Source organism: Dreissena polymorpha, chromosome 3 (assembly GCF_020536995.1).
Source record: "Dreissena polymorpha isolate Duluth1 chromosome 3, UMN_Dpol_1.0, whole genome shotgun sequence".
NCBI classification, from domain to species: Eukaryota; Metazoa; Mollusca; class Bivalvia; order Myida; family Dreissenidae; genus Dreissena; species Dreissena polymorpha.
In genome coordinates, this window is record NC_068357.1 from 54,399,953 (window position 1) to 54,416,176 (window position 16,224).

The 16,224-nt window shown below is 39.5% G+C and overlaps 1 protein-coding gene across 1 annotated transcript; it reads right to left on the minus strand.

The window, feature by feature from the left end:
• Positions 1–3,662: 3,662 nt before the first annotated feature.
• On the minus strand, positions 3,663–5,742 carry LOC127872236 (uncharacterized). The gene is made up of 4 exons (XM_052415567.1): positions 5,737–5,742; positions 5,502–5,523; positions 5,279–5,389; positions 3,663–5,170 (listed from the first exon to the last, which is right to left on the minus strand). The coding sequence occupies exons 1-4, from the start codon at positions 5,740–5,742 to the stop codon at positions 4,674–4,676; spliced, it is 636 nt and encodes a 211-aa protein (XP_052271527.1). The 3' UTR covers positions 3,663–4,673.
• Positions 5,743–16,224: the final 10,482 nt, after the last annotated feature.

Sequence of the window (16,224 nt, forward strand, 5' to 3'; positions counted from 1 at the left end):
TAATCATGAAAGTATTGCCGTACTTAACGAACAAACATGCCTAAGCTTATTGAATTAGAGAAAAAAACAATCAAAAGAGAAAAATGATATGTTCATGCACATGGGCACGTGAAATCACGTCCATACACATAGCATCATTAACTTAGGAACAACGAAATATAAAGTTTGGTATGATATACATGTGAAATTAAAGAGCATGGTGTAATTAAAGAGTATATCAAGTTTTGAATTTATATGCTGAAACGTAATGTTATAACCCACAAACGTTTTACTGCAACAGAACGTTTTTTTTAAAGATAAGTGGTACAGAAAATACACGTCCAATATCTTTTTACAGATATTTATTGTTATATTTGATCGAGAATGTAACTCGCCTCCCACTTTCACTGAATGGATCAAGTCTCCCACGGGTACTACTTCCCCGTACCCCCATTTTTTTTCGTACCCAACATTTTTCGTACCTAATTTTTTTTCGTACCCAAATTTTTGCTCGTACCCAAAAAATTTTCGTACCCATTTTGTTTGCCTATCCAATTTTGTTTTCGTAACCAAATCTGTTTTCGTACCCAAATTGTTTTCGCATAATTTTTTTACCCAAAATTTTCGTATCCATTTTTTTCATACCCAAAATGTTCGTAACAACATACACAATTGTAGTGATGTAGATCAACTTAAATAGATTCTTTTATATGAATCCTCTTCAAAAGCATCGTCAAACCAGTACTGTCAGTATTTTGATTATAAAATGTACTCGCACTTAATGCCTATCAGTTTTAAAACTCACAAAAGAACTTTCCAACCCCTGCTTCTATACAGAACATTTCCTTTGATTGCCTTCCAATAAAATGTGGTAGATCACTTTTGGCTGAAAAATTAAAACACCAGTTTTTTTATTAATTGTTAGTTTATTGACAGGCCGTTCCACAACGCTCAGTCAAAGTTTGGCACCGCTATACGCAAGTTCGTGGACGTTTGGGTCCGCAAGGCCAACGCAGAAATCTTGAATGCAGGACAACCGCTGCTTCGCCAGCTTTGCCCGGGCGGTGATTAAACATTGCACAAAGTTTGGTGGAGCGGTTGTAAGCGTTTTTCGAACGGACACGGAATTGCTGGAACGGTGTCGGGCGTTGAAGTAGCGATCCATTGCAGTGATGAACTTTGGTTTGGCGTTGGTATTGAGGGGTTGGAGCGGGACAAGAATTTGTCTACAAGTACGGGGAGAAATGAGTCAGGAGTCCATTTAAAATCGAGCTACCGTTAAGTGCAGACCTTATTTTAATTTGCTCAGTTACAGTAAAAGTGTTCTACCATGGATCCTGTGAGACTTGTTGTGATTGGTGCACTAGTCCAGCAGCAGAATCAGAACCTCCTCAGATTGCAACAAGCTGTTGACAGAAGGAGAAGAGAGAGAAGAAGGATAGATATAGTTGTGTGGGTCAGACAGTGGATACTGAGAAGGCCTGAACATGGGCTGTATCACAAGCTGATGGTGGAACTGAGGAATGAGGATCCACGAGCCTTCCATCACTTTATGAGGATGCCACCAGCCATGTTTGATGAAGTTGTACAGAGGCTGACCCCCCGATTGACCAAACTAGACACCAATTACCGACCAAGCCTGGAACCTGGTCTCAAAGTGGCAATCACCCTACGGCACCTGGCCTCTGGTAACACCTACAGAAACATGCAATACGCCTGGAGGTTTCCCCACAACACCATCAGTGTGGTGGTTAGAGAGGTGGTAAAGGCCATCATTGAGGAGTACACAGCTGAATTGTTGTTTTGCCCAACAACTGAACAAGGATGGAAAGACCTGGCTGACAAATAGTACCAGAGATGGAACTTTCCCCACACAGTTGGTGCCATTGATGGCAAGCACGTGGCCTGTAAAGCTCCTCCTAACTCTTGCTCAGAATTCTACAACTACAAAGGCTTTTACAGCGTGATCCTGTTTGCCATGGTGGATGCTGACTACAAGTTCACCTACATTGACGTCTCAGGCAATGGCTCATCCTCAGACGGTCAGATCTACAATGAAAGTGATCTCCATCTTGGGCTGGACAAGAACAGGACTCATGCCTTTCCTCAGCCAGACCCCCTACCCAATGACAATCAGAATGTGCCTTACTTCATCATCGGAAATGACGCCTTCTCACTGCGGACCTACCTCATGAAGCCGTACAACACCAGAAAGCTCATCCATGAAGAGCGCATCTTCAACTATCGGCTGTCCAGGGCAAGACGGGTCGTGGAGAGCGCATTCGGCATCCTGGCCAACAGGTTCCAGATTCTGCTCACCACCATGCAACATCACCATGAAACTGTCAGAACCATTGTGGAAGCTTGCTGCATCCTCCACAACCTGATGCGTACCCGCTATCCAGTGCTCCAGAACATACTTCTGGGCCGTGCACAACCAGATGGCAACCTGCAGCATGGGGCATGGAGAGAAGGACGGAACTTGGAGGACACTTTCGTCGTGCAAGGCCCAAACACAGCCTTGCGTAATGGGAAGATATGGAACGCCATTACTGACTTCATATGAATGTTTGCAGTACATTAATCATTATTTTCAGTGGAATATACATTATGTTTTGTGCAATTTTCTTTACGTTCGGTACATTCGTCATTGTATGCAGCAGTTAAAGCATTACGCGAAGTAGTAACAACATCATGTTCTGTCCAAGCTTCTTGACGTTCTATACATTAAACATTATGTGTAGTATTTTTATCATTATGCGCTGTGCAAACGTCTTAACGTTCGGTACATTCGCCATTACGTGCAGCAGTAACATCATTAAGTGCAGTAGTAACAACATTACGTGCGGTGCAAACTTCTTTCCGTTCGGTACATTCGTCATTATGTGTAGTAGTTTTATCATTATGCACTGTGCAAACGTCTTTACGTTCGGTACATTCGTCATTACGTGCAGCAGTTACATCATTATGTGCAGTAGTAACAACATGACGTGCTGTGCAAATTTCTTTACGTTCGGTACATTCAACATTATGTTCTGTAGTTTTATCATTATGCGCTGTGCAAACGTCTTTACGTTCGGTACATTCGTCATTAAGTGCAGCAGTTACATCATTATGTGCAGTAGTAACAACATTACGTGCTGTGCAAATTTCTTTCCGTTCGGTTCATTCGTCATTATGTGTATTAGTTTTATCGTTATGCGCTGTGCAAACGTCTTAACGTTCGGTAAATTCGTGACGAATGTACCGAACGGGAAGAAGTTTGCACAGCACGTAATGTTGTTACTACTGCACTTAATGATGTAACTGCTGCACGTAATGACGAATGTACCGAACGTAAAGACGTTTGCACAGCGAATAATGCTAAAACTACTACACATTACGAGTCATGACGAATGTATAGAACGGAAAGAAGTTTGCACAGCACGTAATGTTGTTACTACTGCACATACTGATGTAACTCCTGCACGTAGTTACGAATGTACCGAACGTAAAGACGTTTGCACAACGCATAATGATAAAACTACTACACATAATGTTGATTGTACAGAACGCCAAGAAGTTTGGACAGAACATAATGTTTTAACTACTTCTCGTAATGCTTTAACTACTGCATACAATGACGAATGTACCCAACGTAAAGAAAATTGCACAAAGCATAATGTATATTCCAATGAAAATAATGATTAATGCACTGCAAACAACGACAACAGTCATATGAAGTCAGTAATGGCGTTCCATAGGAAGAGGCAGCGTAATCTACTCAAGCATTGGTGCAACTCCCCTACAGGATCAGTGGACTGGCAGGAAAGAATGGTGGCTATCAACTGAACACTGCGCACAACACTGAGGATACACTTGTGCATTGTCCATATACATGTAATATATTGATTACTTTGTTGTAAATGTTATTTGTCATTGTTAAAGGAACTCAAACGTTTATGGTGCCCCGGTTTTGGACATGCAATGAACAAATTGTACTTGTGTTTGTTTGAAAGTTATGAGATTTAATAATAAAGTAACTTGTGATACGATTCATTATTGATGTCATATTACATTAATAAAAGCACTTTTTGTTTAATCCATTTAGCCCCAGTAGCGCCTTTCCGCACCTCTAAAAATTTCAATTTCTGAAGCCATTGAAATAAATAAAACATTTGCTCCAATAAGGAGCAAATGCTCTATTGTTTTCAATGATTTCAGTACTATGGGGTATTGTAAGTCGTTAAGCCTGTAGTAAGCTGTCTTTTTAATAATTTTAGTCAAAGAGGTAGACTCTAAAAAATAGCCTGGGTCTGGGGCTGGTAGCAATGCGGCCGCTGCTGGAAGAAGGTGAGTGTGGGTAAAGGTACTGATGCTGGAGGTGGTTGAGCTGGAGGGATGGGGTGGGGGATGGATCGCTGCATCTCGTGGAGGATGGCTGTCATTCTCTCTACTGTGAGCTGGTACTGGGCCTCATGTAGTTGTTGGAGAAACTGGGACATGTACGTGATGAAGGGCTGTCATGCATGGCTGATCTCCTGGACTTGAACCAGTCTCTCCAGGAGGGCGTTGGTAGCCTTCATACTATCTCTCATCTCCAGCATCGCAGGGGCGTCTTCAGGCTCGGCTCTGGTGGCGGCACGGCGTGGTCTGGTGGTGGTGGAGGAGAGAGCTAGTGGAGGTGGGGTGCCCTGGGACCTCATGAGTGCCGCTTAAGTTTCAATGAGTGAGAGGGAACCCTCGTCTTTTTCATGTTCCTCGACGTCGTGGGAAGGCTGGCGAGAGATGCTGGTCGACGCCGAGGGCTGGGCTTTTGGAGGCTGGTTTGCTAAAGTTTCCTGTGTGAGAAGTATGTTTCTAAGTGGCTGGCCTTTCCTGGGCTTGACCTCCTTGTGCAGGCAGGCGCAGTTCCTCTGGATAAACAGTTCTCTGTCCGTCAAGTTCGCTGCAGCCTGGCAAGACTTCTTGCAGATAAGCTTAGCGTAGAGGTTCCGGACTGACTTCCACCATGTCCTGAGAACTTCAGCTCCCTCCTCAATGTTCAGCTCTCTTGCCTTCCTGGTCCAAAGTTCCGTCTTCTTCTTTGTATCCTTGTAATCGGTGGCCCCCTTCCTCCACAAAAGTTCGTGCTCCCGGACCCACTCGATGAGTTGCTCCTGAGTGTCATTGTAGAGCAGGAGGGCCTTGAGGCCATCGTCCGGTTCAGAGTCTGAAAAATATAACAGTTGAATAGAAATAATAAATGTATAAATGAAACATTCATTATTTAGATCAATTTGTATTGATTTTTCATTGCATATTATCACATTATCATTACCTTCAGCACCAGCAGTAGCACGGCCCTCCTCATGTTGGTCATCACCGGGTGGTATTATCTCATTGTCAGGCTGGTCCTGTGTCAGCGCCTTCTCGGGCTCGTCATCAGAGTCTGCAAAAAATAACAAATGAATAATAAATAAGCAAGGTCAACGTAATTGTAAGATTATTATTATCATTATTATCGTTATCACTACATTTCATACATTTTCATTGGTGATTACCTTCATCAGCAGCTGCCCCTGCCTGGGTTGTGTAGCAGTGGCTGTGGCTGTGTTAGCAGTGGGTGTGCTAACAGTGGATTCTGGTGTGGCATTACTGGTCTCTTCAAAATATAACAAATGAATATTACATAAACAATGTCAAAGTGATTGAAAAATTATGGTTATTATTATTATTATTATTATTATTATAATTATTATTATCATCACTGTATTTAATATTTCTATTGGCGATTACCTTCATCAATAGCTGTCGCTGCCCTGGGCTTTTGCAGCAGTGGCTGTGTTAACAGTGGCTGTGCTAGCAGTGGATTCTGGTGTGGCATTACTGGTCTCTGCAAAATATAACAAATGAATTATAAATCAAAAATGTTGAAGTAAAAATCATAACAGTTTTTTTTCACAGTTGTTGAATATTTCTTGACACAACTAGTGGGCTACCTTTATTTACCTGACTCCATTGGTTCAGCTGCCTGCTCAGTAATGATCTTCTTGGAGGCTGCTGTCTCTCCATCTTCAGCCTTCCACTTCTTTTGTCTACGTGGCATGATGAACTTCAACTATCGACTTCTATCAAAAATTATCAGAACGTCTATCACAGCGATCCGTTCAGTTCCGTAGTCAGAAGCGGTTTGCCGCTTTACCAACTTTAAACTCCCGCCGAGCCGACGCGCGCATGCGCAGAACGCCGGACTATCAACGCTTGCGTCACCGCTAAACCAACGCTCGCTACCGTTAAACCAACGCTAAACCCACGCTGGCTTCAGCGGTGCACCGCTTTGGCAACACCCGTGTTTTCGACTTTTTCCCCATTTTGTGCGCGGTGACGAGCATTGTCGAAATTCGGCCCCTCTTCATGCCGTTCAAGGAACGCTCCAGCAAAGTTCTGGCGATGTGACCGGGCCTTTAGTTGCAAGCGTGTTTCTTGGCATGTTAAACTCTCAGACTTCCTTTGAAGAATTGCACATTTCGAGCACTTAGGGAAAATGTGCTGGACTGAAACAGTATAATATAAATTACAAGAGATGTGTTTATCAGAAACACAATTCCCCCCTACTGGGCCGCTTTGATTAATTTTTTTTATTTTATATCCTTTTAAAAACATTACTTCCCTTGTAAAAATGATTTGTACCTGCCAAATGATAAATTGAAATTATTTCTCTTTAAAGCATGTAACTTCCCTTGGATTCGTTTTTTTGACCTTTGACCTTGAAGGATGACCTTGACCTTTCAACAATGCATGCCAAATGTCAAGTTGCTATCTTCAATATTGCAATAGTTATGGCCAATGTTAAAGTTTTCGGACAAACGGACGGACGGACAGTTCAATTTTTCAGATTAAAAAATCTCAACCTTTAAATCATCTCCCAAAGGTCTATAAATTAAACCTTGGTATGTCTATGAAAATCATTTCAATTAATATTTTAAAAGTATTTATAGGAAAAAAGACATCAACACTAATTTCCCAATTTCAGCCAAAATATGCAAGTTTTCTGAATCCAATCATGGCCCCATTCCCAAAATGGTGAAAAAATTACTGCCACACAACAATGTCACAGGCATAGCTGCCATGACTATGGCCAGGTTCAAGGGCAAACCACACAGAAATAAGTGGATCGCTGCTTGTTTAAAGTATATGGGCCGCTCTCTATGAAAAAGGGGTTCATCGCATGTGCGTTAAGTGTCGTCCCAGATTTGCCTGTGCAGTCCCCACAGGCTAATCAGAGACGACACTTTCTGCCTAAACTGGATTTTTGCTAAGAAGATACTTTAAACAAACAAGAGATGTGTTTGTCAGAAACACAATGCCCTCTATTGCGCCACTTTGAAATAAAATTTCAATATATCATTTGGCAGGTTTAGAAATGATCTCCCTTTTAAAGGTTAATACTTCCATTGGATTGTATTTTTTTACTTTTGACCTTGAAGGATGACCTTGACCTTTCATCACTTAAAATGTGCAGCTTTGTGAGATACACATGCATGCCAAATATCAAGTTGCTATCTTCAATATTGCAAAAGTTATGGCCAATGTTAAAGTTTTCGGACAGACAGACAGACAGACAGACTGACGGACAGTTCAGCTGCTTTATGCCATCCTACCGGGGGCATAAAAACACAATAAAAGCGAAGTTTACTTTCTGCACATGCATTTAACTCCCTTTTCACAGAGCACAGTTCATATGAGGTAGGCAGAAGAGACTGTTACAAGCGACACATTATCTTATGATGGTGGTCCTTTGTGGTACTTAATGGTGGTAATTTTTGGTACGGTATTTTTAAATTGCAAGATAAATGTATGAACAGTGTGCTTCACAACTTTTTATCAGGGTAGAGAGACAAACTAACAAATATGGGTTGCCAGCCAGTCACAGTGCGGTTGTATTTTTTCACTCTTTTTAGAGTCCTTTGGATTTAAAAATGTATAAAAGAGGGCCATGATGATCCTATATCACTCCACTGCTGAATCAAATTACTGGCAGTACTGGTGTGAAGATGCTTTTGAAGAGGATGGATATAAAACATCAATTTAAGTTTATCTATATCACCACAATTGTGTATGTTGATACGAACATTTGGGTACGATAAAAAATTTGGGTAGGAAAATTTTGGGTACGAAAAAAAATGTGGTACGAAAAAAATTTGCGTACGAAACATTTTTGGTACGAAAAAAAGTTTAGGGGTACGGGGAAGTAGTACCCGTGGGTAACTTGACCCATTGAGCGAAACTGGGAGGCGGGTCACATTCTTGTTCATTAAGTATGGCAATACATTCGTGATGATTCTCGAAAGTAGGTATGAGCACTTAGCCGGACCATGTGAGCTCAATCGTATGAGCACTTGACTATCCGAGTTCGCCCACGAACATATGGATAAGTTAACTAATAGCGAAATGACCTTATAATGTATATGCTGAAATCTAACAATCGAACGAAATAGCAAACATGGTATGTACACTTAGGTGGTTGTGTAATTTCTGTTAGAATATCGTATTCAATATGTAAATTTTAAATGATTGTGCCCGCACTTGAGTTTGTTGCCTTGTTTGAGTCTATAAGCGCCTAGGCTGCACCCAGTGTGTGTATTTAGGTTTTTCCAATGTAATGAGTTACGTATTTGTGTTTTTCCAAGGTAATGAGTTACCTCCGCGCTGAGGCTGCATAATGTTGGGACCCGGAGTGTGTCCAGCACTCCTACCTAATAAGATTAGATTGACGAAAGTTGGGACGAATTTTGAATGATAGCTGCAATTTCCAGCTATTTGTTTTGTACTGAAATACTTTTTAATTTTTATATGGTCAAATGCTGCGGGGGGGGATGGGTGAGATTTTCCGGAAAAAAACAACTGTCAGGAATGGTGACCACAAAATTTACAAAATATAACATTGCGCCGGGAGCAGGAATCGAACCGGTGTCGTAAAGGTGAAAAAACGAACGTCCTTACCACTGCGCTAACGGGACGGACAATTACGCAAAGAAATGTTGTTTTATCTATATATATCACAGCAGTGCAGCGTTTACAATTTGCAGGTTCGAAATCATTCGCATTCTTTAGTTTTGTGATCACGTAAAAAGTTAATTTTACATGTTTTTATTCGCAATTTATTTACTAAATCGAGAACAAATATCAAACAAAATAGAGAAAATATATAGTTGTTTCATTGGTCCATAAAAATAAAATGGATGTAAAATTACTAATTTGAAATTAACGTTCTGATACACTTATTGAATCTGTTTCCCCAGGATATGCTGTTCTATTAATATTTACCTTTATCAACACGAACGACAACTCTGCTAGGAGAATGTTATCAATGAAAATCATCGAGCAATCTCCTACGAAGTGGCGAATGCCAAGGGAAGTAACTGAAAAATCGAGTTATCTCAATCGGACTGGCTCGGTCTTTAACATAGGGCGCCATTGTGAAGATTTTTTTTACTGGTTATCAAACCTTGGACGCTGCTGTTCCAGCATCGTCAAAAAAAAGGCTGGAACAAATATTCTCTGCATGTGCAAATACTTAAATATAGGCCCTATTTAAGCACATGTACACTTTTTTGACCCCCTGGGCTTGGTCAAATTTAACCCCAGGGGCATAACTTGAGCAACCTTTGTAGAGGAATACTATATCTCACTACATGTACATACAAAATATGGTAGCCCTTGGTCCTAGAGTTAAGGACAAGAATATTTTTAAAGTTTTCACAAAATAAGCAAGATATAAGCGTATATAATGTTCAATTTTGTGACCCACGGGTCAGGGTCAAATTTGACCCAAAGGGCATTATTTGAACAAACTTGGTAGAGGACTAACAGATGTTACTGCATACCAAATTTGGTAGCCATAGTCTGAATTGTTTTCGACAAGAAGATTTTTAAAGATTTTACAAAAAAGGCGCTTTATAAGCGTTTATTCAATTTTGTGACCCCCAGGGCAGGGTCAAAGCTGACCCAAGAGGCAGTATTTGAACAAATTTAGTAGAGGTTTATTAGATGTCACTACATACCAAATTTGGTAGCCCTAGGCCCAACGGTTATTGACAAGAAGATTTTAAGTTCTTCACAAAATAGGCCCCATATAAGCGTATGTTCAGTTTTGTGACCCTCCGGGCAGGATCAAATTTGACCCAATGGCATAATTTGAACAAACTTGGTAGAGAACTATTAGATGTATCTACATACCAAATTTGGTACCCCTGTGCCTTATGATTAAGGACAAGAAGATTTTTAAAGTATTATCAAAATAGGCACTATATAAGCATAAAATCGATTTTGTGGCCCCCAGGGCAGGGTCAAATTTGACTCTAGGGGCATAATTTGAACAAACTAATTGGAGGACTATACAATGTCACTTCATACCAAATTGTGTAGCCCTAGGCCTAATGGTTATGGACAAGATTTTTTTAAAGTTTTCACAAAAAAGGCATTATATAAGCATATGTTCAATTTTGTGACCCCGGGGTAGGTTCAAATTTGACCCCAGGGATAAAATTTGAACAAATTTGGTAGAGGACTATAAGATGTTACTACATACCAAATTTGATAGCCCTAGGCTGGATGGTTATGGACAAGAATTTTTTTGAAGTTTTCACAAAATAGACCTTATATAAGCATATGTTCAATTTTATGACCCCCCTGGACATGGTCAAATTTGACCCCAGGGGCATAATTTGAACAAACTTGGTAGAGAACTATAAGATTTCACTACATACCAAATTTGGTAGCCCTAGGCCCAATGTTTATTGACAAGAAGCTTTTTAAAGTTTTCACAAAATAATCCTTATATGAGAGTATGTTCAATTTTGTGACCCCCAGGGCAGGGTCAAATTTACCCCAGGGACATAATTTGAACAAACTTGGTAGAGGACTATAAGATGTCACTACATACCAAATTTGGTAGCCCTAGACCCAATGGTTATGGAAAAAAAGATTTAAAGTTTTCACAAAATAAGCCCTTTATAAGCATATATTCAATTTTGTGACCCCCGGGGCAGTTTCAAATTTGACCACAGGGGCATAATTTGAACAAACTAAGAAGAGAACTATTACACGTCACTACATACCAAAAATGGTAGCCCTATGCCATACAGTTATGGACAGAAGATTTTTTAAGTTTTCACACAATAGGCCTAATATAAGCATTTTATCAATTTTGTGACCCTCTGGGCAGGGTTAAACTTGACCCCAGGGGCATTATTTGAGCAAACTTGGTAGAGGACTATAAGATGTCACTACATACCAAATTTGGTAGCCCTAGGCCCAATGTTTATGGACAAGAAGTTTTTAAAGTTTTCACAAAATAAGCACTTTATAAGCATATATTCAATTTTGTGACCCCCTGGCAGTTTAAAATTTGACCCCAGGGGCATAATTTGAACAAACTAAGACGAGAACTATTACATGTCACTACATACCAAATTTGGTAGCCCTATGCCATACAGTTATGGTCAAGAATATTTTGAAAGTTTTCACAAAATAGGCCTTATATAAGCATATGTTCAATTTTGTGACCCTCGGGGCAGGGTCAAACTTGACCCCAGGGGCATAATTTGAAAAAACTTTGTAAAGGACTATAAGATGTCACTACATACCAAATTTGATAGCCCTAGGTCCAATGGTTATGGACAAGAAGTGTTGTTAAGTTTTCACAAAATAGACCCTACATTAGCATATGTTCAATTTTGTGACCCCGGGGCAGGGTCAAATTTGACCCCAGGGGCATAATTTGAAGAAATTTGGTATAGGACTATTAGATGTCTCTTCATACCAAATTTATTAGCCCTAGGCCCAATGATTATGGACAAGACAATTTTGAAAGTTTTCACAAAATAGGCCTTATATAAGTATATGTTCAATTTTGTGACCCCGGGGCAGGGTCAAATTTGACCCCAGGGGCATATTTGAAGAAATTTGGTACAGGACTTTTAGATGTCTCTACATACCAAATTTGATAGACCTAGACCCAATGGTTATGGACAAGAAAATTTTGAGTTTTCACAAAATAGGCCTTATATAAGCATATGTTCAATTTTGTGACCCCCGGGGCAGGGTCAAATTTGACCCCAGGGGCATAATTTGAAGAAATTTGGTAGAGGACTTTTAGATGTCTCTACATACCAAATTTGATAGACCTAGGCCCAATGGTTATGGACAAGAAAATTTTGAAAGTTTTCACAAAATAGGCCTAATATAAGCATATGTTCAATTTTGTTACCTCCGGAGCAGGGTCAAATTTGACCCCAGGGGCATAATTTGAAGAAATTTGGTAGAGGACTATAAGATAACATACCAAATTTGATAGACCTTGTTTTCACAAAATAGGCCTTATATAAGCATATGTTCAATTTTGTGACCCCTGGGGCAGGGTCAAATTTGACCCCAGGGGCATAATTTGAAGAAATTTGGTAGAGGACTATAAGATAACATACCAAATTTGATAGACCTTGTTTTCACAAAATAGGCCTTATATAAGCATATGTTCAATTTTGTGACCCCTGGGGCAGGGTCAAATTTGACCCCAGGGGCATAATTTGAAGAAATTTGGTAGAGGACTATTAGATGTCTCTACATACCAAATTTGATAGCCCTAGGCCCAATGGTTATGGACGAGAAAATTTTGAAAGTTTTCACAAAATAGGACTTATATAAGCATATGTTCAATTTTGTGACCCTTGGGGCAGGGTGAATTTGACCCCAGGAGTATAATTTGAAGAAATTTGGTAGAGGACTATTTGATGTCTCTACCTAACAAATTTGATAGCCCTAGGCCCAATGGTTATGGACGATTTTATTTTTTTTCACAAAATAGGCCTTATATAAGCATATGTTCAATTTTGTGACCCCCGGGGCAGGGTCAAATTTGACCCCAGGGGCATAATTTGAAGAAATTTGGTAGAGGACAATTAGATGTCTCTACATACCAAATTTGATAGCCCTAGGCCCAATGGTTATGGACGAGAAAATTTTGAAAGTTTTCACAAAATAGGCCTAATATAAGCATATGTTCAATTTTGTGACCCCCGGGGCAGAGTCAAATTTGACCACAGGGGCATACTTTGAAGAAATTTGGTAGAAGACTATAAGATGTCTCTACATACCAAATTTGATAGCCCTAGGCCCAATGGTTATGGACGAGAAGATTTTGAAAGTTTTAACAAAATAGGCCTTATATAAGCAAATTTTCATTTTTGTGACCCCCAGGCAGGGTCAAATTTGACCCCAGGGGCATAATTTGAACAAATTTGAAAGAGGTTCACCCCAGGAACATTCCTGAGAAATTTCATCAGAATAGGACCAGTAGTTAAGGAGATGTTTTAAGGAAAAGTTAACGCACGCACGACGGACACAGGACCATGACATAAGCCCCGCTGGCTACTGGCCAGTGGAGCTAAAAAACTTGGTTCTACTAACATTGGGCAAATTTTATGGGTTTGTTGGCTAACAAATACTATAACATGAATTAAAAAACCCACTGACCTCTAAAAAAAAAAGAAATAAGATCCTAAAGATTTAATTGCCATGAATATTTTTTTTCTGGGTAAATGTATGGTCGGGAAAATGTAAACTTTAAAAGCTATACGTTTAGAGATATTGGTCTCCAAACAGTCCAACATCAAAACTACACTGAACCATCATAATGATCAGGGCTGAACATTAGCTTTCATCAGTTGTTGGACCAGCTTGCCTGTATGACTCAACATTTAAGCTCAAGTGTTACAAACCCAGTCCAAGCGTACTAGCAAACCAACGTGATCAATTTGCAGATCTTTTCCTAACAAAAAAAAACGGTCTCTAATCACCCATGACAATGCCATGTACAAACAAGAGATGTGTTAGTCAGAAACACAATGCCCCCTACTGCGCCGCTTTGATTTTTATTTTATTTTATTATATCCCTTTTAAAAATGTTACTTCCCTTGTAAAAATGATCTGTACCTGCCAAATGATAAATATAAATTATCTCCCTTTAAAGCTTATTACTTCCCTTGGATTTGTCTTTTTGAACTCTGACCTTGAAGGATGACCTTGACCGTGACCTTCACCACTCAAAATGTGCAGCTCCATGAGATAAACATGCATGCCAAATATCAAGTTTCTATCTTCAATATAGCAAAAGTTTATGGCCAATGTTAAAGTTTTCGGATGGACGGACGGACAGATGGCGGAGATAACCACATAACTATACCACATGATCAAACTGAACTACACCGCATGATCATACTGGACTATATTTGAATGATCATACTGTTCTACACCACATGATCATACTATACTACACCGAATGATCATACTGAACTACACTGCATTACATTCAATGAAAAAAGTCTGACTGATTAGAAAGTTACTTTGACTACTTATCCAAGTTGATAGGAAATTATGTATGTAACGTTTATGTGGAGATTTTGAAGCGAATAAAGGAAACTATTTAACACAGGAAACCACTTGCATTCAATTATTTGCTTTATCTACTTTTACTGGGCATTAGAGTGATAATTAAGTAAATAAATCGTTCTTTAATTCATAAACATCTCGAAAGATTAGTTATAGGATAGTACTTCCCTTGAAAACAACGTTAGACTCCGTAAACACTTTTCATATCGGGGTCCAAGTAGGAAGTTAACATGTTTGATGAGATTTCCCGCCAAGACTGGCACGAGTTAGGCGTGCGATTATTTTCACATTGTAATAATTGCGTTGAGATGTTTCAATCGGGACTCCTCGGACAATTCCGCCATAACGGCGATCGACGGTGTGGTGTAGCCCACTGGCCGATGCGTTCAGATTGATAATGTTTTCAAGGTCAGGCTGCACAGACTTCCGTAATACCAAATAAAAATCACGTCACTCGCATTATGCAAAGTTATTTTGCGAACTGCGCGTTTGAGGCGAAAAGATATGACTGTCCACAAAGGTAGCTCTCAACATATTATCTGGGTTTTTTTTCCAGCAGAGTGGTCGTTCCATGCTCACATAAAGATCTAACATGCCTAAACCGACTGACATTATTTTTTGTTGTCGACCCTAACCTTTATTGTAAGGTCGAGTGTTCAATTAGTTTTGATAAATCGCAAATTAAGCTTTTTAATATGAAGATAGATATTTAGAAACTCGAATTGTGAGATTTCTGTCTTTGGATGAACAACATTTTCAAATTGGGGAAGAGTTGTGTATGGTAAAAAAGTTAACGCAAAATAAAAAGTTTGTCCGACCTACGTACTCTATAATTTTTTAGATTTTCGCAAAAATACAAAGTGTTTGGCATATCCAGACCGTCAGCTGATCTAAAATTCGCATGCGTGGACATGACTATTGTTGGTTAGAGTACTCAATCATGGCGGGCTATTAGACGCATTACAAACGTCGGTGCATTTAGACGTATTACATACGTAGGTGCAATGGAGGGCACTAGAATATCACAGATTCGTAGTTGACACCAAGCAGATCTTTGTCGCCCATTCATAACAACGCTTTGGGTACTGCATACCAGTACCATTTTCATCACGCATCCAGTCGGCACGCTAGTGTGCCATGTTCCACCAGATTTTTTTTTAAATTATCGTTAAACAACTTATTCGCATTAAAGTAATGGTAATAAACCTTTCTACGGACCCCGTTTCTATTTGTCTAACTCTTTAAGTTGTTTGAAATGATATTGATTAATGTGACACATTTATAAGTCGTCTGTATCCCTTTAAAGAAATGTTTACAGTTTGGCAAAATGAGTCATAAAAAAAAATAATAAATAATACCCCTGACATAAAACATATCGGTTCGCATATGGATAATCACCAATAATGATCATAAAGCGTGTGTTATTCGTTTTTTATTGATAACTACTAGTAAACCATTTATTTTCGTCAGCACGAAATTTCGTCCTTTAAAAAAATGACTATTTCGTCAGCACTTAAATTCGTCCATTTCTGGTTAAAAAAAAGCGTCCGCTTTGTTTGTAATGTTTGTAATACATGTAATACGCGGTTGCGAAAAATCGTGCTGGGGAAAGAGGGGTGACATTTGGTAGTCACTTGCAGGAGGTGGGCCTTGTTTGTCATATGCCAATTTACAAGTCTGTTATTTCAGGTGATAGTAACTGTCCCTTATTATTTTATGTCATTGACACGTTCTTTGTTATGATTAGCGGATAAGTGGGACTGAATAACCGTTAGTGTTTTAAACAACGAAGCCAATTGCCAATTAGTTTTTTCCATTACACTCACGGTCAAACTG